Source organism: Neovison vison, chromosome 6 (assembly GCF_020171115.1).
Source record: "Neovison vison isolate M4711 chromosome 6, ASM_NN_V1, whole genome shotgun sequence".
Classification (NCBI taxonomy): Eukaryota; Metazoa; Chordata; class Mammalia; order Carnivora; family Mustelidae; genus Neogale; species Neogale vison.
This window is the reverse complement of record NC_058096.1, coordinates 10,773,447-10,793,082: the sequence shown is the minus strand read 5'-3', so window position 1 is coordinate 10,793,082 and position 19,636 is coordinate 10,773,447. Positions and strand designations below refer to the sequence as shown.

The 19,636-nt window shown below is 42.6% G+C and overlaps 2 protein-coding genes across 2 annotated transcripts in view; both read left to right on the top strand.

Moving 5' to 3' along the window:
* Positions 1 to 2,671: 2,671 nt before the first annotated feature.
* Positions 2,672 to 19,636, top strand: part of MRPS6 (mitochondrial ribosomal protein S6) — a 66,009-nt gene continuing 49,044 nt past the window's right edge. The window contains exon 1 of the mRNA XM_044250979.1: positions 2,672 to 2,745. Within this exon, the coding sequence (XP_044106914.1) occupies positions 2,701 to 2,745 (45 nt within the window). The 5' untranslated portion in view covers positions 2,672 to 2,700. The remainder of the gene's footprint in view (positions 2,746 to 19,636) is intronic.
* The window catches only part of SLC5A3 (solute carrier family 5 member 3), a 33,561-nt gene continuing 16,602 nt past the window's right edge, over positions 2,678 to 19,636 (top strand). The window contains exon 1 of the mRNA XM_044250978.1: positions 2,678 to 2,745. The gene's annotated coding sequence lies outside the window, so the exon portion shown is untranslated. The remainder of the gene's footprint in view (positions 2,746 to 19,636) is intronic.

The window sequence follows — 19,636 nt, the reverse complement described above, 5'->3', positions numbered from 1 at the left end:
TTTTCATCTGTGACTGCTTTATATTGTTTTACAGTTTTTAGTGCACTGATCTTTTGTCTTCTGGGTTAAGCTTATTCCTAAGTACCAGAATAATTTTAATACATCAAATATTACAGTAATATTTATAATTCTAAATGTCTACTTAAATACATAGTATAAAATTCAAAATATCTTTCCGGTGCATTTTAATTTGTAGTTATAATAGAAGGACACAAAATCTGCATCAGCATTCCTTGTGATTTTCTCATTTTTAAATGAGCATCCTGTGCTTAAAAAAAAAAAAAAAAAAGTTGAAGGGGGAGAAAGAAAGGGTAGATGCCCTTTCTCTCCCTTTCAGAAGAAATGGAGTGAGCCCCTGGGCAGCCACCAGATTGGGAGAGCTGGGCATATCGTGTTGAGGCAGAATGCAATGAGACTAATTTCCTCATACTAATTGTCAACAAGGTAGGCCCTTCACTCATCCCTGGCCATTAGGGAAAAATTATGGCCCTTGCAAGAGGAAATGCTAAAAGTTAAAGTCAACAGGTGGTATTGCCCTAGTCTTTGCCTTGGCATATTACTTTGGGGGTCCATGTTTTCTCATTCCCAAACTGGGACATGTTGTTGATAACAGGAGGGACTGTTGAAGTAGGGAATCGTCCTGGAAAACAACTCAGAAGTCCAAGAATAGAAAATGTTAAAACCCAAGTATCACAGAATAGACATGTTCAAAAATCATCTTTCTCTTTGATGGGGGATGGGAGGTAAGATCTGAGAAATATCAAGGTCTCCGGATAAGGTGGCACAGGGACTCTATTCTCAGTTTATATGAGCTACATGGTACATCAACCGAATAATACTTTTGGCACTTTAATCTGCGCGGTGGGAGAGAACCAGAAGCTGGACTAAGTATGGGCTCAGCCTTCCTATAGTTTGGATCCAAATTTTATCTCTATTACTGTTTGACCTGGGCCTAGTTACATAAACTTTGCGTGAATCCCTGAAGTTGTGGTTCATAATAGTACGTGCCTCACAGAGTACGAATTTTAGGAGAGGCGTATAAGAGCCTTAGCGTTGGGCCAGATACACAGTAAGCGCTAAGTTTTATCCATTAGCATTAAAGCACTTTATTTTTTTTTTTAAATTTTATTTATTTATTTGACAGATAGAGATTTCAAGTAGGCAGAGAGGCAGTCAGAGAGAGGAGGAAGCAGGCTCCCTGCTGAGCAGAGAGCCTGATGCGGGGCTCGATCCCAGGATCCCGGGATCATGACCTGAGCCGAAGGCAGAGGCTTTAACCCACTGAGCCACCCAGGCGCCCCTAAAGCACTTTAAAGACAAACATTTCACGCACAGGCCCTTTTAACGGGACAAGCATACTATGCAGGGGCGACAATTGCAGGGGGCTCTAAGTTGCAGGAGTCTCTAAGGAGTGGAGCTGGAGAAAATGCATTTGGTACTACGCCTCGCCTGCCTGCCGGGAAAAGTCATCATTGGCTGGAGGGAAAGGTGAGCCCTGTGTGCCTGTTTGCGGGGGTAAAGGGAATGAATGTACCACAAGCCTCTCCTCCTCCAGGGCACGCTCATGCTCCCAGACGGTTACTAAACGGCTTTCCAAGTTCTCAGCTGGTCCTCTAAATGAAATCTGAGCAAACATTTAAAGAATATCCGTTTGAGCCAAAGTATTAGCCTGCCCTTGGCAACTACTCGTGGGGCAGGCCGGGCTCATACAACAACAGATGCTTGTGTCGCGCCTATGTGCAGGCATCGTTCTCAGCGGTTTACGTGCATCAGCTCACTCAAAGGCATCGCGGCCCTGGGAAGTAGGTGCCCTTCACATCCCCCTTCTGCAGAAGCCTGCCAAGGTCAGGCAGCCGGCGAGGGATGGGGCCAGAGCCGACCACGCGCGCGGTGGGCCACAGTGGGAGCGGTGGGTCACAGCGGGCGCCTTGCGCCCACCTCGCCAGGGAAGGGGGTCCCGGGAATCCGGTGCCTGCAGCCACGCGAGGACGGCTGTGGGCAGGGGGCGCGAAGGGGCAGGCTGCCCCGGGCATCCCCTGCGCGCGGAAGCGCAGTCCTTAGCAGGAACGTTCTGGAACTCCCCTGCGCAACCATGGGCGGGGAAAGCCCAGGTCCGGCTGAGACCCCACCCGTAAGAGCGTGGCCGCCTTAGAAGGTCCCCCGCGCCGACAAGTCGCGGGCGAGGGGCGCGCGCACGGACAAGACCGCACTGTTTAGCGCACGCGCACACGAGGGCGCACGCTCGCCCGCCGCCCAGGATGAGACGGAGGCATGGAAAGTTCCAGCTGGTTCGAGAACCGTAGGTAGCTGGAACGTTGGCGGCAGGGTCGGAGGCGGAGTGCGGCCCGCGCTGGCCCCTCCTGGCCGAACCCCCGGCGCCGCCCCCGCGCAGCGGCTGTGGGGCCAGGGGTCCCGGCGGGGGTGGCGCGCCTGGGGGAGAAGGACTGTCGAGGGGGCGCGGCGCGGCCGCCTTAAGGAGGGAGCTGGGCGGGGCGCGCAGGAGGCGGGGCGCGCTGAGGGGGGCGTGGCGGGCCGTCTGCGCAGCTGCCAGAGCCTTAAAGCCCGGGCTCGCTCGGCCGGAGCGTGCTTTCGCCGCCCGGGAGCCTTCCGGCCCAGCCGTCCGTCCGGCCCTCGCGGTCCCCGCCCCTCCTGCGTCCCGGGAGCCGGCTCGCTCCGGAGCCGCGCGCGGTGCGACCGGGCATGCCCCGCTACGAGCTGGCTTTGATCCTGAAAGCCATGCAGCGGGTAAGTGACCTTCCCCCCAGAGCCCGCCTTCCCGCGCGGGCGCCCCTCACCCCCTGCCGCTAGGCCGTCGCCCCCCGCCCTCCCCGCGCGGCCGGGGTTGGGCGGGGGGGAGGCCGGGGCCGCGGGCGGGCGGCGGGCGTCCGCGCTGAGGGGGCGCGCGTGGGCCGGCCGGCGCGGCGAGGCCGCGTGCGCGCGGGAGGCGGGGGTGTGCCCGCGCGGGAGCGCGGCCGCGGGAGGGTGTGCCTCGCACGCGGCCGGCCGGCGGGGCGGGCGGGGGGCGGGGCGGGCGCGGGAGACCCTGGAAGGTCCGCGGGAGGACACGCGCGAGCGCCCGGCCCCGCGCCCGCCGTCGCCAAGCTGCCTCGTCGCCGGCCCCGCCGCCGCCGCCGCCGCCGCCCGCTCCGCCTCCACACTAGCGCCCGCCGGCCGCCCCGGAGCCGTCCGCGCTCAATAAAACGTTCTCCACAGCGTGGTTTGTGCAGTTTTCTGGACCACGGGCGCTTCCGACCGATCTCACGTTAAAAAAATCTTTGACTTCTCTTTTTCTGACTTCAGCGAAAATCCTGCTCCGGGTGCCCTTAGCCCAGTTTCATTCATCCGAGTTGTGGCCTTTTTTGCGCCTTCCGGAAGAAACTTTTCTCCCCCTCTGCTTTTGATTGATCTTGAGGTAGGGGATTTCAGGTTTGGAGGGATGCTAAGCGAGCCTGCAGCCCCTTCGTTGCAAGTGATGGTGTGGCCGAGGACAGGGCCCCGCGGCCCGGAGGCAGCTCTTCGTCCTCTGTGCTGGGTCAGGTACTCCACAAGCCTTCGCCGAAATCCCCATCCTTCCCGTGAATTCGGTAACGTAGAGTGTGGTGTGTGCCCCCCCCACCTCCCCCACCCTTCGCCCAGATACGATAATTAATACAAGCTCTACCATATCTGAACTTTGCAAGCAGAACTTTCGACAGCGCTAGAATCATGCTTTGAGTCCACTCGGAGGAGTAGCTATTCACTGAAGTTTGGTTGAACTTAAATTTAGGCCTGGCTGCACGGTCCAACTTCTATAGAAAAGCCGGGGGTCACGGGGCGTTAGGAGATGGTTAGTCACCGCACACCCCAAAGCGGGAGAGGACACCAGTCCTTCGTGACGAGGTCTAGAGAGGTTGGTCAGGCGTGCCATTGTGTCCCCAAGCTTGTTCTCCCAGAATTTGGGAAAAGATAAGATTGTATTGTTTAGCCTCTGGAATAGTCCCCTTTCCTGGCCCTTCTCCCTCCACGCTGAGATGTTACTGCTTTAGGAGAATAGAAACAAGGAAAAACCAGAAGCACATTTTTAAAAAGGAAACATTTAAAATTATGTAGACATTGGTTAAGCCCTCCCTTTAACCTGTGCTTTTTAGGCAATATACCATAGAGCCTGGAAAATGTGGTTATTGAAATTTATCTTACCTTGATTTAGGGACCAAATGGGTAGCATTAGTCAGAGTACAGGCATAATATTTGTTTATTCCATAAGCCTTTAAAATGAAAACCCCACACTCTTTGGTTTTAGTGTAGCTGCCAGGTACATCTATCTGTTAGTTAAGGGGGCTCCAAGCAGAGTAGTTTAAATGTATTTGCTTTACTATGTTACTTGTATTTCTTTGTATCCTGTTTTTTGGTGTGCTCCTGTATGTGGTGCAAACATTTCTTAGTTCAGGTAAGACACATAGTGCAGTGGTGAAAATGATAATTGAATACTTTTCCTGAAGTCTCTGAGGTGGGGGGGGGGCAACCCATTAACAGAAAATCAAGGTGAACAACTCCTTGGAGGAGGCCTCCGTGGGTGCAGATAGGACAGTGTAACAACGGTGAAGTTGTGTCTGAAGAGTTCTTGACCTGAATAAAGTCAGATTAAACAACAAAAACCTCTCTCCCTTTTTTTTTTTTTTCTGTTCATAAAACTAGTTTTGGAGTAGGTTGTAACTGTATAACAGACATTTCCTGGTTTTGAATGATTTTGATTTCGACTTAGGAAAGTGGGATTCTAAAATAAGATCAATACTTGGCAGGGGGTGGGGGGAATGAATGAAAATGTTCACATTAGGTTTATGTGATGCTAAAATGCCACTTGTGAGCTCCTACACCTTTGGCAGGCCTGGAGAACCCCAGTTCTAGTCTGTGGCAGTTTGTTTCGTCTGCTGGAGGCATGTAGTGACGCCTCAGTTGTGAGTGGCATGTTTTTCATATTTTTAGATCCTGAAGTGTACATCCCCTTTAACGGGATGGTTTAACCCCCATCCACTCACTGATGTGTCTTGGGATTGAGGAAACGGGCTTATATTGACGACTCTTAGAGCAGGCATGGGAGTTGAGACTGATATAGTTGTCCCAGCATTTTTTGTTTAGATTCCCTGAGGTGTCTTCCTTTCTGTTTCTTTTTTGTAGTGCTCTAGAAGCCTGAAGAGCATTCCTGGTCTCTTTGGAGTGCGTTACTCCCTCCTCCCCTATTTTACTTCCTTCCACCCCTAGCTGGGCTCCTTAAAAATGAGCATACAAGAATTTTTGAATAGAAAATGCAGAAACTCTGTTGAGGCTCTCAGCATGTCTTGTATGGGAGACCCCTTGCTTTGTAGCACAGTCAGCTGTGGGGGTTCCCCTTGAAAGGTTTCAAGGTATAATATACAGAATGAGTCCTTCTTGAACCGTACAATTTTGTGTTGATCAGTCACTTAGAATTTCCAGTGCTGTTTTTCTCAGTTTGCAACTGGGAGTTAAATGAGTCTGCTTTTGTCACACATCCAGGTTTCTGCATTTCTGAATATAGTTACCAATCCTCCCAAGAAGAAATTTTGGGAGGTGATTTGCAGGTGCCCTTTAGCTGGAATGTTGTCTCAGTTTTGTTTCTCCCTAATTTTTACTATGAAAAAAGTTGTCTCATTTTTGTTTCTCCCTAACTCGTAGTATGAAAAGTAGGTAAAAGTGTGGCTAAATTCTGCAACTGGACGTGGTAAAGTAATGGGTGTTGTGAAACCAGGCCTTCAGAGGTGATGATTAAAGCCATTTGAAAAGGTTGTTGCTTCGACCAGTCTTAGATCACATTTATAAAAGGGTCCCTAGAATAAAAAGATTTGAGTCATGTTACACCTATATCGAGATAACATCAGAGGAGTTTTCTAACAACTGAAAAAGAAATGAACTGCCTTTGCGGAGAGTTCTCTGTTCACCTCTGCCTTGTCCTCTTGCAGTGGGAACGTTCAAGTGAAGAAGAGAGGTTATGCATTGGTGGTGGGTAAGGTCTGATGCTGCTTTCTGAGGACCCTTCTCTGGAGAGGCTGAGGAAGTGGCTGATGTCCCTTCATTTCACCTTGAAATCAGACTTTAAAGATTGGTATTTAATTTCAGTTAGGTAGAAGACAGAACTGCCGATACATGAATGATAAAGCCCCGTACTGTGTAGAGAAGCCTAGGAAAAGCTGTGTAAACTGTATAAAATTTTTACTCTTAGGATGGGTTCAGGAAGAGGAATTTTGAGGTTTAAGAAAAAGATCTGTGCAGAACATTTATATTCTGTGGTTACTTAGTTTAGGAACTTTTTAAGTTTAGGAGCATTTTAATTATCATGTCTCTGTATGTTTACCCAGAGTTGGCATATTTAGAGTTCTGAAAGCCCTGGACACATATTTTTCCTGAAGTTTTCTCAGTTGCTACTCAGGAATTTTTACATGAGGAATTCAAGATTAATGGTTTCAATAATAACTAGTTTAATTGCTAAATGAATCCTTATGTGTTTGATAAAATAGCGTTATGTATCTTCTATGTATTTTCCTAAGAGGAGTGAAAAAGCAGATAGGTACTTTGGAGATCTTGAGTTCTTTTTCTTTAAAACAGAGTTCACCAGTTACTTTATGTTTAATATTCCTTATTTTAAATTTCATTGAAAAGCAGATTATATTTTAAATTTTAAAAAATCACTCATCGAAGTAGTTCTTTGTGGGTGAAGCGTTTTATGTTGTAATCTGAGTTTATTTTATAACCTGGATTTTGTTAAGTTGAGAAATACAAGTGGTAGTAATATTCCAGTTCTTGATAACATGGAAAGCCGTAGGTTTTCTGACTCTGCGGTAAGAGTCTTCGGTTTTTCTTTAGTCAAGCCTTTCGGATTAGAAAGACTGGCAGAAGTTTTGTATTTGCTCTAGAGTTGTATCCCAGGTAGGATCTTGTGAAAGAAATACCTACAAAATGTTTACAGTTCTAGATAACTTTTGGAGACGTAGATAAACTCAAGTATGGGACTAGCCAAACACAGGTCATTGTAGCTTCGCTTGGTGGCAACATCTGGTAACGAGGAAATAGTGACATTTCTGCTCTCAGATGGTAGCAGACCAAAGTCCAAAAGGAAATGTCTTTGTCCTAGCTGTCAGGTGGCTAAGTTAGTTTTTTTCTTCTAATGGGCCCTCTTTGAACAGCTTAATAATAATCACCCTTTGTGTTTTGTCTGCTTGAAACCAGACAACTTAAAATAGTTATCCAGTAATGAAAGACTTGAGCCTTGTGGGCAATGTTATACTCTCATTTGGTATTACAGTTTTCTTGGGTTACAGCTCATTGCCGCAGCAAGTGATTGAAGAAGGAGTCCTGTTCCTGCCCCTGAGCTACAGCTAAGGTACAAGGAGTGGCTTGGGGGTAAGGAGTCCTTCCTCACCAGACGTGGTTTGTATTTATTAAGACTGCTTGTCGGAAGTTGACATTCTGCACTGATTTTTTTTCCCCCTTAATTGTTATTAATGACTCATACATTCATTACTGATGTTTATAGGTTTTTTAAAATCTAGGAATTTATGTGCAGACTGCTGTCGAATCTTCTTACCTTTAGATTACAAAATCACTTGAAAAAGAAATAGCTTGAAAGCAGTGAGGGACAAACTCTAAGGTAATAATTTTCGTCTAGCGCCTTTGCTGTATTGTAGTACAAGTGTAATTTTTCTGTTCAAGATAAAGATTACCTCTTTTTAGTGGAAGGCAGTATTCTTAACCAACAGGGATTATTGTCAACACATGTAGTTATCTCTCAGCAGAATCAAATTTAAGGAATTAGTCAAATTGAAGGAAATCATTCAAATTTAATGAACATCTGGTAAGTTATTAATATATTTAAAGGAAAAACTGCCCTCAGAAGTTTAGAAGAGGACAGTTAATCCAGTTCTCTTCGTTGTTCTGTCAGAGGAGGAGTTGGCAAATGATGGCTCACAGGCCAATTTAAACCTGCCACCTGTATTTTATGGCTCGTGAGCTAAGAAAGGATTTTTCAGTTTTAAGTAGTAGGAGAAAAAAATTCAAAAGGATAATTTATGACATGAAAACTCTTAGGAGATTCAAGTTTCAGAGTCCATAAATGTAGGTGTATTGGAACATAACCCTGTTCATTTGTTTATATTTTTCCTCTTGTCCTTTACAGAAGAATTTGCTGACCCTCGATTAAGAATATACAAATAATTTCATAGGTTCAGTATTTCTCGAAGCTTCTTATGGTGCTATTTTCTGACATTTCTGCTTTGATTCCTTCCTTGTATTTCTATACCTTCACCTTCGTATGGATGATTTGCCTTTTCTTTGTTTCTTTCTTTTTTTTTGTTTTTTTTGTAATAAGCTAAGAACCCTGGCATTTTGTACTCTCTTGTGTGCTGGTCATAACCTCCTGGATGTTCCCTTGGCACTGCAAACTCAGTATGGTTCAAAATTGAGTTGCCTGCCCTAAAACTTGTCTTTAACGGTTCATGACTTCTCTGTCTTCCGTCACCTGTGGCTGAACAAATTCAACTCCTTCTATTCCCGTAATCCCAGTCCCACGTAGTCTTCTCTGCTCTGGTTGAACCACTAATATTTCTAGTTTGATTCTTGCAGTTTCTTAGCCGGTCTATTTAACGCAGAGCCGAGGGAGGATGGTTAATGCCTGTAGTGAATGCGCTTCTTGGAGTGCAAAAAATAGCTGTTGTGGAGATACTTTAAGACAATTGAGATTTCATTTGAGATTCATTTTTAGCAAGGAAATAATACAAAGCATTGTGTAGTGTTGGCTTTCTGATTACTTTAATACCCTTCCGTAACAGTTCAGTGTGTCAGCACTGTTGCCAGATACCAGTACCCCTGGTTTTTACAACGACCTTCAGACTGAAGTCTGGCATATAAGGCCACCTCTGATGGGACCCCCCTTTTTTTTAAACTTCATCTCTCTGTTTCTTCTCCTTTCTGTGTATCGAGTAAACAACCTGTTGCAAATCCCCATAAATACCATTACCTTTCATTTTCTTCGGTGCCTGTATCATACTGCTTTTCTTAGAATGCCCTTCCTCTCGAAATTACCCATGGTCCACGTGAATACTTGCCTCAAGTCCATTTTATCTCATTTCGTACATTAAAAAAATATATATATTGAGGCCCTACACTGTTAGCAGTATAGACTAAAACCTTTCCTTTGGATTTGCATGGTGTTTTCCTGTGTCTTATCACATGGATCACTTTCTTACTGTAGTTAATCGGTGAATGTTCATCTCCTTTGCTAGATGACAAATTCTTGAGGGTTCAGCCTGTTTCATTTCTGTCCTCTGCTCTGCATTGCACATGTCCATGTTCACTTAGCTACCTTAGGAGGATTCCTGCTCTCATCTCTGAAATGTTGTGGGTGCTGACCTCTTGTGTTAGTAAGTTGTTTTCAGGTCTGTACACTTGGCTTGCACTGGGCAAGGTTTATGTTTATCAGCAGTTTTGCTGATTTCCAAGACTATTTCATGGCAGGTAATATGTAAATAATAATTTAAATATCACGTGAACTGATGAAATGAGTACATAGACCTTTTTTTTTCCCCCTGAAAACCAAGTTGGATTCTTTGGAAAGACTTGATAAAGGTGAGTTACTAAAATAATGCTTGTAGAATTAGACATGGCTGCAATATCTAAAAGTTTGGGAGGAAGAAGAGCCCTAGTCCCAAAGGATTCTGTATGTAGACTGCTTCACAAGGATTTCTTAAAGCTTTCCACTTTAATGAAACTGAAAATGGAAAATTTGTAGATGATGCATTTATAGGTGTGGTTTAGATCAAGCAGAAGGAACTTCAATCAGCAAGGAGCTCCTCATCATCGATCCCATTCTCCAAGTGCTTTCACCCCATATTAAGATTGGCAAATGAATGTACATTTATGTGTTAAACTTAAATAAAATGTTTAAGGTACGTATGTATGATATTTTGATTTCCTACTTTAGCTTTAATCCATTTTTTTTGCCTGTTATTTTTGGGTATGATTGTTTTGGTTATGAAAGCTTCTTTAGTAAGTGCTCTGATTTTTGTTTTCTAAATGAATAGAAGAACGTAAGATCCTCAAATGAAGATACTGGTTATGTTATGTCGGAATAAACAAAAGAACTGGCACTGGGAAACTAGAAAGAGCTAGAGACAGATCGACTGGTTTTGCTTCCTGGCACCTGCCTCCTAGGGATCTTAACTGTTTTGGATCTTCATTTCCTCGCTGTAAAATGGGAGTGATCTCTAAGATGGAGAGTCTGAAGATAAAGTGGTAACATGACCTTGGATGTAATAGGTGTTCAGTGTGTCACTGAAGTAGCTTTGTGATATCGGGCAAGTTATGGAACTTTAATTGCCTAGTTTTCCATTATTACCACCTTAATGATGAAGAGACTACAAAAGGTAAATATTTTTACGTGTAAGTTGTTTTATCAGAATCTGAGGGTTAGTCAAGCTTGGAGTATAGTAGTTGCTCAGTAAGTATCTGACGCTGTGAGCATGAGTCCTACTACATAATAGCTTGCGTGCTAATGAAGCAAGGCAAACTTTTGCATCTAGAAGATGTAGAGTGTGTGTATGAGGGTTCCCGTGGGCTCCACCAGCTTAGAACAACCTCTTTGTTAGACTGATGTCTATCATTTAGTAACAGCTGCTGGCCTTTGCCAGCAGCTGTGCACTGGGACTCCTCATCAAGAGCTAAACTGTTTGCGTCTGGTCTTTGTGTTTCTCTCTCCCATCCAACTTGATTATAACTAGTACTTCAGTAAGACTTAATGTATGTTTTAGGTGAGAAATCGGGAAAAGTAAAGAATAGGGAAAATCTAAAGAGAAGAATTACTTAATATAGGCTGTTAATTAGTAAGGTGATTCGAGGCAAGTGTAATTCATATTTAGTATTGTATATAGTTAGTATTTAGTAGTTAGTATTTTATTTAGCAAATGTTTGATTGCTAATGGGCAAATTGCTAAAGCTGTAAGGAGGACCTCTCTTCAGTAGGAAAAACAGTTGTAGCAGATAGTTGGTAGCCTATTGATTTCTGCCACTATATAGTATTTTCAGTTAGTAGTCTACTTTTCATTTGATACAGCAGTGTATTATAAAACTACATATTTTATTTTAATTGGTGGTTTTAAGAACTTGTTCCATTCCTATTACACTTTATTTTTATGAAGGAATTAAAACAGTGTTTTATGGCACATGTTGCTGGAGTGTATATATTTCATTAATACGCTTAATTTTTTTAGTAATTGTTTTGTAAGCCAGAAATACTTATGATCTAACAAGTCCAAGATAAGACCTTCTGCAAGAGAATATACTTTTTTTTTTTTTTAAATGTTGCCTTGTCAGTCTTCTAAATCCAACTTTATTTCAGGCTTAATTTGTGACTTGATACCTGCTTATTTTATTTCACCTGAAGTTGCATAATGGGCTCGGGGATGGTATAAGGTGTTGGGCATCCCTTGGAGCAGACTTGAGATGTGTGTGTTTGAGTGTATAAAGGAAGAAACAAGAATGTGACCAAGAGGAATAGTAATGCTGGTAACTTAAGTCCTTTTCATTCTGTTTGGGAGATGGCAATGTGAATTGTAAATGTATTCATGAGTTAATAAAAGTGATTTAACAAAGTTGCTTGAGAAATAGCCAGGATGTGTGTTGAATTCTTTTAACTGCTGTGTTTTAAAAACTGGGTAAGTATGAAGGGTTGTCCTCAGTTTCGATTATACCTTGTCACAGTGTGGAGTGTTTTAATTCCTTTACTGTGAGGGGCTGGGTGGGCCAGGGGCGAGATGGAGGAGCTGCAGGGCGGGGAGCCCGCGCGTGCTGGTGGCGCTGGTGCTTGCCAGCCCAGTCTGCTCCCCGGGACTGGGGGCCTGGTTCACGGCTCGTCCTTCACTCTCCTGCTTTGTAGCCTGAAATTCAGATTTTTCAGGAAATTGATTTTTAAGATGTTGGCAACTAACTCAAAAATACTTAAACATCATGGACCAAGTGAAATATATCTGTTGGTCAGATATGCTATCACCTTATAATTTCTGATTTAGATAATTGGCTTTAGACATTTTTTAAAGATGTCCGTGACTGCTTTTGGACTCCTTTAGCATTTAGGTTTCAGAAATTGCTGCTCACATGTTGCTAAAACCCACTTTGTTGTTAATTGGTCATTGATTTACAATAGGACTGATAGTTAATTAGTAAATGGCAAACATGTTCCATTCTTAAAAGTAATACTGGTTTCTAGTTATGGACTATTGGATAATGTATGTCCATATTGGCTAAAGTGTATGTACAGACTCAGAGAATAGTGCAAGGACTGAAGCATGACTTAGTATAATCTGTCAAAAATTGGTATTCGTAGTCCACTTTTTTTTTTTTTTTTGATGTCCGAGTGAGTGCTTACTTTAAGCACGCATTAGTACAGTTTGGTTCATACCCGTTGTACTAACCTCTTAGGGGGTTGAAATACTGTTCTGAGCAGACTGCTTGTCTAGAAAATGAAATTTTTAAAAAAAATCTTATTTATTCATTTGACAGATCACAAGTAGGCAGAGAGGCAAGCAGAGAGAGAGGAGGAAGCAGGCTCCCTGCTGAGCAGAGACCCTATGGGAGGTTTGATCCCAGGACCCTGAGATCATGACCTGAGCCAAAGGCAGAGGCTTTAACACTGAGCCACCCAGGCGCCCCACAGAAAATGACATTTTTTGAAGTTCACATTAACTTATATGACCCATGATCCTTGGAGAACATAGCGTTACCATGAAAAAAAAGTAGGTGTTCTCGAGTCAGAGTGTTGAACAAGGGGGTGATAGAATATTTTTATTTTTGACTAGGCTTCGTGTTTCCATAGAGTGGAAACCAAGCTGTTGCCTTGATTGACTTTCCTTTTTTTCTTTCTCATGTCCCCATTCTCACTTGATCTATGTAACAGCAACTGCAATGAGAAAAACAAACTCAGGCTCAGTTCTTTCCTGCCTTTCAGGTCCAGGTTATAATTGATTGTGCTTTCCCCCCAACCCCCCCCTCCCACCCCCAGCAATTTTACTATGATTCCTGCATCCGACTTAAGGGAATCCCTACCCGCTTTGGGAACACTTCAGGAGTGGCTGGTGTGGGTGAGAGCTTAAAAATGGAATTGCAAGTGAAAGTTCAGACTTAACAAAACCTTAAACCTTAACCCGGAGCCCTCAGTGCTTGTAAACTGGTATTGCTTGCTTCTGCCCCAGAATCAAGAAATGCTGGTATTGTCTTAGTTTAGATTTTAGTTTTTATAACATTCTTGTGGACAGCTACCCTTACTGTTAAAATGCTTGAATTTTGTCAAGTGAAGAAACCCAAGTGCAGTTATCATAGTCCGATTGCTGTGAATGTAGTCCAGTATGGGAAAGTGTGTTCAAGACCTTGGCTGCACTTGGATTTCAGGTACTGGGAAGGTACTTGTGTGGAAACCCATGTGCAGTCTTCGCTTTGGTTAGATGGATAAATTAGGAATATAAAATATTCAGTTCCGGGTTAGATTCAAACACAAGGTGAGCTTCTCTTGCTCAATGAAAAGCTAAATTTGAGGGTAGGGTCTTTGCCAGGCGTTACATATAGAAAAGATGTATTTAAGTGTCCTTTAAAAAAAATTAGGTTGAATCTATTAAGTAAATATATGACCCAGGAGTATGTTGTTCTGGTTTTCATTCTTGCTGGTGTACTGTTTGCCTTCTGTTTTGTTAGCAATTAAGTGAGAAAGCAGTTGGGTGAAGCACACTATTTTGAAAACCTGAGATACCAAGTTTCCACGAGTGAGGATCTTGAGTCCGTAGTAGCGCTATTGGTCTCAGGAAAGCATTATCAGGTGTGGACTGAGGGCCAGGAGCTGTTGCAAATTCAGAAGAAAGTTGAGGTGTAGAAAGAGTCCTAAGAAAATTTTCTACATTATTTTATCTGATTTGGATGAAATAATTGGAACCTGTAACGTCAGGATCTTCCTATCTCACATTCATGGAAAGCAACTGTGATTCTGTTTCTCTGTATTTTTAGGCCAGTCTATTTGTCCTTTTGTTGAAATGCGAGATGAGAATCTAGTTGCATTCATAGTCTGTAACATCATACCTCAGTTTTATGTTTATTTTTTATGTTCAGGCCATATTTCTACCAGTCTTTCCAAATACTGGTCAAGTTATCCTGTTTGGTCTTATTTTTTACTTCTTAAAAATCTTCCATTCCCTAAACATTGAGGAAAATCAGAAAGTTTAAAAATTTTCCAACCAAATATATCTAAGGAAACATCCCACTTTCAGAATCTTCTATTTATGACTTGGCCTCCTGGGAGAATTAGAATCTGGTCTACGAAAAGTCTTGTGTTTACAGTTTCTGGCCCCAGTCACATGGAAAAACAAGAAACTTTTTGGCATCTGTTCTTCTAGGAATGATTTCTCCAGGAACATAATACTGGAACCAAGTAGGAGGAGTTTAGAAAACATGAAGGTGAACCACAAAATTGACATGGTTGGAAGGTATACTCTAACGCTTAGTGGGTAGTTGAAGCAGGGTGTGTGTGTATGTATTTTCCCCTTGAATACTCAGCCACCTTAAGGATTAGGTAGTGTGATCTCCATTTTACAAGCGAAAAATCTGAAGCAAAAAGGTGTCCAGGGTCACACAACTCAGTAAATGGCTGGGCCAGCATTCCAAGGACAGTCTCCACCTAGCAGCTCTACTTTTCATCACTGTATCTGTAAAAAGAGTGTCCAGCGTAATGGTGTAGTCGAGTTAAAGGCCCTTTAGATTGAGGGAAGTATTTTGCATCTATTTTGAGTGCCTCCAGGTACCACCAGCATTACCATGTTTGAGGGGAATGTAGTGGTAAACTCTAAGACAAAGTTCCAGCTTTCCTGGAGCTTCCATTCTAGTAAGGGAGACAAACTAACAAATGCTGGAGAAGGTGTCATGAGAGACAAATATAGCAAATTTCATTTTTGTTAGTGTCTTAGGTAAGGCCAGGACTTAAAGTGAGGCCATTGCCATGAACTTGGGGCAGAAGAGCAGAAGACAAGTGCGGAGACCTTGGAGTTAGATTAGCTTGAATGCAGTTCAGCTGGCTTTTGTTTTGTAGGTCATCTTTGAGCCTTCCCTGAAAGAATTGACAATGCATAACAATTGTTGAATGCTTCATTTTTTTCCCACAGGGCTTTTTTATTTAGCAATCTAGTTGTTGCTTTGAGATACCTGTTTTTCCCATTTTCTAGAAGTGAGAATTTGGAGCAGACTTGGGCACAGGTAAAAGGAAATAGTTTAATGAATCTACATATTGTGCCTGTCACCCAGCTTCAACAACCAGTCGAAGTTTACCAAGCTTGCTTCATCCCCACTTCCACCCCTGCCTTTGATGTTCTTCCTGGAGTATTTTGTATTTTCTTTAGAAAAGTTACAAGACCAGTTCGGTTAACACCTGCGTGCTTTTCACCTAGATCACCGATTGGTAGACTTTGCTGTATTTGCTCTTTTTTTTTTTTTTTTGGTGTGTGTGTAATCTGCACTGTTTGAGAGATGCAGACATCTTGACATGTCTTTTTTAGGAATAAGGGTGGTTTTCTTCCTAACTACAACATAACCATTACCCAGTTCTGATATTGATACAGCGCTATTATAAAATGTTCAATACATACATGTTCAAATTTATCCTGTTACTCCATTAATAATCTTTAGCTTCATAATCCAGAAATCAGTCAAGGATCATGCATATAGTTGTTCAGTCTCCTTGATCTAGAACAATTCTCTGGTCTTTGTCATTAATGATAGTAGAACTTTGAAGAGTCCAGGCCCAGTAGTCTGCAGAATCCCTCAATTTGGATTTGTCTGCTTGATTTTCTTGTGATTAAAGATAGGTTAAACACGGTTGCCATAATTATTAGATAGGGATGTCCGTGTATTGTATCAGGAGGCACATCAGTTTGTCTGATGTAAAGTGCCTTTTTTCCTTTTGTAATCAGTGATTTATAGAATGACAAAGTTGAGGCTGAGTGTTGTTTTCTTCAGTCTTCAGTTGTCTTTAGCATCTGTTGATGATTTTGAATCAGTTATTCCTGGAAGTCTTTAAAGCAAAGTGTGCAGATAAAAAATTTTACCTGTGAATAGTTAGTATGTAACCAAAAGATAAAGGTAAGATAAACAAAACAGAAGATAAGAAAAACAAAACCCAACCATGGTGCCTCTGTGACACCACATGAATTCCTTAACATCTCCATGCTCAAATCCCTGAATTGTCTTAGAAGTTTCTCCCCAGTTGGTTTGCTTGAATCTGAATCTAGACAAGGTCCACAGGTTCCATTTACTCGATGGCCCCTTGAGTCTCTACTGTAACTGATTCCCCACTCTTTCTTCCTTTCCAAATTTGGTTGATCATTCCCTGGTGTTTTGTGTGTTCGTCTAACCCAAGTATTTTCTGTCAACTAGCAGGTAGAAATTTGAGTAGTTCTCAGATCTTGTTTTGCAAGAGCACATAGGTATTATGGGTGTAGCGTCCTATCAGGTTGCACGTCTGTCTTTTAGAGAGGATTCATTCTTCCATTTTAAAGTTCCCCATCAGCCTTTCACCGAAGGATTCTCGCATCCATTATAATCAGTGCCTAGGATTTGTGTAGTTGCTTTCTCATAATTAGAGATAAGGTTAAACTTTCTTAATCCATTAGGGACTGCAAAGAGTGATTTTTCTAATCATGTTATTACTGTTTTATCAATGAGGTTTTTTTTTTTTTGGACTTGTGTTCATTCCTCCTTTTTTATGTGTATCTCCCTGGGGAGTATTTTTTAAAAGAATACATTCTTCTTCACAGAGGATGTTTCTGGACTTCTTGATGATTATCTGATATGTCCTCAGTTTTCTGATCGATAAATTGGGAGTAATTATCAGGCTTACCTCTTGGAGTTTTTGCGGAAGTTGGATGAGCTAGTTCATGTAGTGTGGAAATGGTGCCCTGCACTAGTGTTGGTAAATGGTAGTTCTTAAAGTAACTTGCTCAGTTTTGTGGAAACATCTAATACTTCATGTGTAATGGAGAGTAGGAGGAAGAAGAGAGTCTTCATAAGCTGAGATCATCAAGAGGGCTGGGCTTGTATAGAATGGGCTGCTTGCCCACCCTGACCTGCCATTTATATGGAAACAACTATAGTACAAGAAGTGCTTGGCTATCCTGGCACACTGGGAGGGGTGTGGATAATTGCGCTGATAGGGAGTTAGTGCAGTGAAGTCAGTAGACCACTCTAACGGTGGATGGGTCAGATGAGATAGATAGTGGCTCCAAGTAACAAATTTTCACTACGTCATGGCCCATCGAGATTTTTATCTGAACAAAGGGCTTCTTGTCTAGTTTGCTTTGCCTTGTCATTCCACACACAGCCCCTCCAAACTTCGCGATAGCTGATCACTTTGGTAGGGGAGGAAATGCTGTACTCCCCTTTGGCCTTTTACTCTGGATCATTTATTGCTTTAAAAAAACAAAAACAAAAACAAAGAAAAACCTGCTCTTGAGGATTGTGTAGGATATTGAAAGCTTAACACTCTCAGTTGGGTACTTTATCATTAACATTTTATTTAACAAACATTTGCCTACACTGTGTGCCACACTGTTTGAGACACAGATCACATCACTGAACAGCGCAGATAAGAGTCTCTGCCTTTATGGAGGTTATATTCTGGTAGTGAGGGAAGAATAAACATAAATAAGTCCTGTAGTAGGTTAGAAGGTATTGAGTGCTATGGGGAAAAAATAAAGCAGAATGGGGCTCCTGGCTGACTCAGTTGATAGAGCATCCAACTCTTGATCTTGGGGTTGTGAGTTCAAGCCCCACGTTGGGTGTAGAGATTACTTTTCAAAATAAAAAAAAAAAAAATAAAGCAGGATGAAGGCCTGAGATGGTAAGGGGAGTTACTTTTGAGCAAAACTGTACATGAGAGAAGAGCAAGTTTTGTGAAAATCGGGGAGTGCTGAGTGTACCTTGCATTAGGAACAGCAAATGTCAAGGCCCAGAGGTGTGTTTGGTGCATTGTGAATAAAAGGGTGACTGCTTCCTGGATTGGTAAGTGCCCTGCAGTGGGCCAAGGGCCAAAGTTTGCAGACAGGTTAAGAGGTGAGGGCAGTCGGTTCACTAGATGAGATGGGATGGTGATTGGGACCAGAGTTCTAGTGGTTGAAATGACAAGTGGTCCGATCTAGGTATATTTTTTGAGGTAGATCCAGCAGACTGATGGATTGTGTGTGGCTTAAGGGAAACCATGAGCAAGTAGTCAAGGATGACTGATACTACTGATATGCTAGGCATTGAGCAATAGTGAGGACAGAGTTGCCTTTCCTTGAGATGGGGAAGACTGAGAGTGAGACAGGTTGAAGGGATATGAGCCAAGTTATTCACACTCCCAAGCAATGGTAGGTGGTCACAAACAATAAGAACCATGGTCCATAGATTTTGCTGTAAGAACTCTTTGATCTGAAGATCATACATTGCTGATTCTTGTAACATAGTATCGTAAGGATGGAGGAAGCAAGTGAAGGAAAACTGGCTTGGGTGGATTCATGTAGCCCGTGGTAACAAAGTCAGGTGTAGACTTAATTGTTCCTTCTCTGGTGAAAGAACTAACTCATCAGAGAATGAAGGCACAAGCCTTGGCTTTGGATGGTAGAACCAGGATAAGCCCTGGTCTTAGAGCTGACTCTTCAAGGTTTTTCTGCTCTATTTGTTTACCTAAGGAGCCTGTGCCTGGGACTTCTTTTTGTTTTGATTCTTTTCAGTTTCTCCTAACATACATCCATTTATGTGTGACCATACATAAGTACTTTGGTTGAATTTTGTCCTATGTGCTGTTGTAGTCTATTTTGTAAGCGTTTGTTACGTATACATCTCAGGTATTTTCTCTACAAGCACAGATTTTTAAACATGGATGATACCAAATGATCTTTTATTAATTGACGGATTATTGTATTCTATTTTGTTTTTTTCTATTAGTAAAGGTGTGTTCCTGTCCTTGAAGGTAGTGTTGTCTAGCGATTACAAGGGCAGAAACCATTTAGACCCATAGATGTGAGTGTAGATCCTGATGTAAATACAAATAACTGTCTTGGAGCAAGTTATACTGCTTCCTTGGTTTCTGTTTTCTCATCTATAAAATGACCGTAGTAATTGGACTTATCCCATGATTGCTGTGAGGAGTATAGTAATGTACACAGCCCTCTAGGTACAGTGTCTGTAAGGTGTTAGGACTTAGGTCGGTAAGTGTCAGGTCTTTTTTATCTCCATTATTTATAATTCACTTATCTTTGACAACCAGGCCCCTGTAAGCAGACTTAGGCACGGCCGCTCTCTCTGCTCATATCTTCATTTCTCAAAAACGTTACTGGAGTTTGTTCCACGTGCATGATCTGGTGTAATCCACATGGAAGTTGAAACCAGTGGTAGTTTGAAAGTTGTCCCGATACCCAAAAGGTTTTCATTCTCTGAGACTTAAAAAAACAAACCAACCACAGAACTTTGTAACTACAGAAGCGGGTTAAAATGGATTATCTCAGGGGATGTGTGTATGTGGATGAAACAATAAATCTGGTAGTTTATGATTTTTCCTAGGTGAATAAAATTGTATTTGAAGACATGG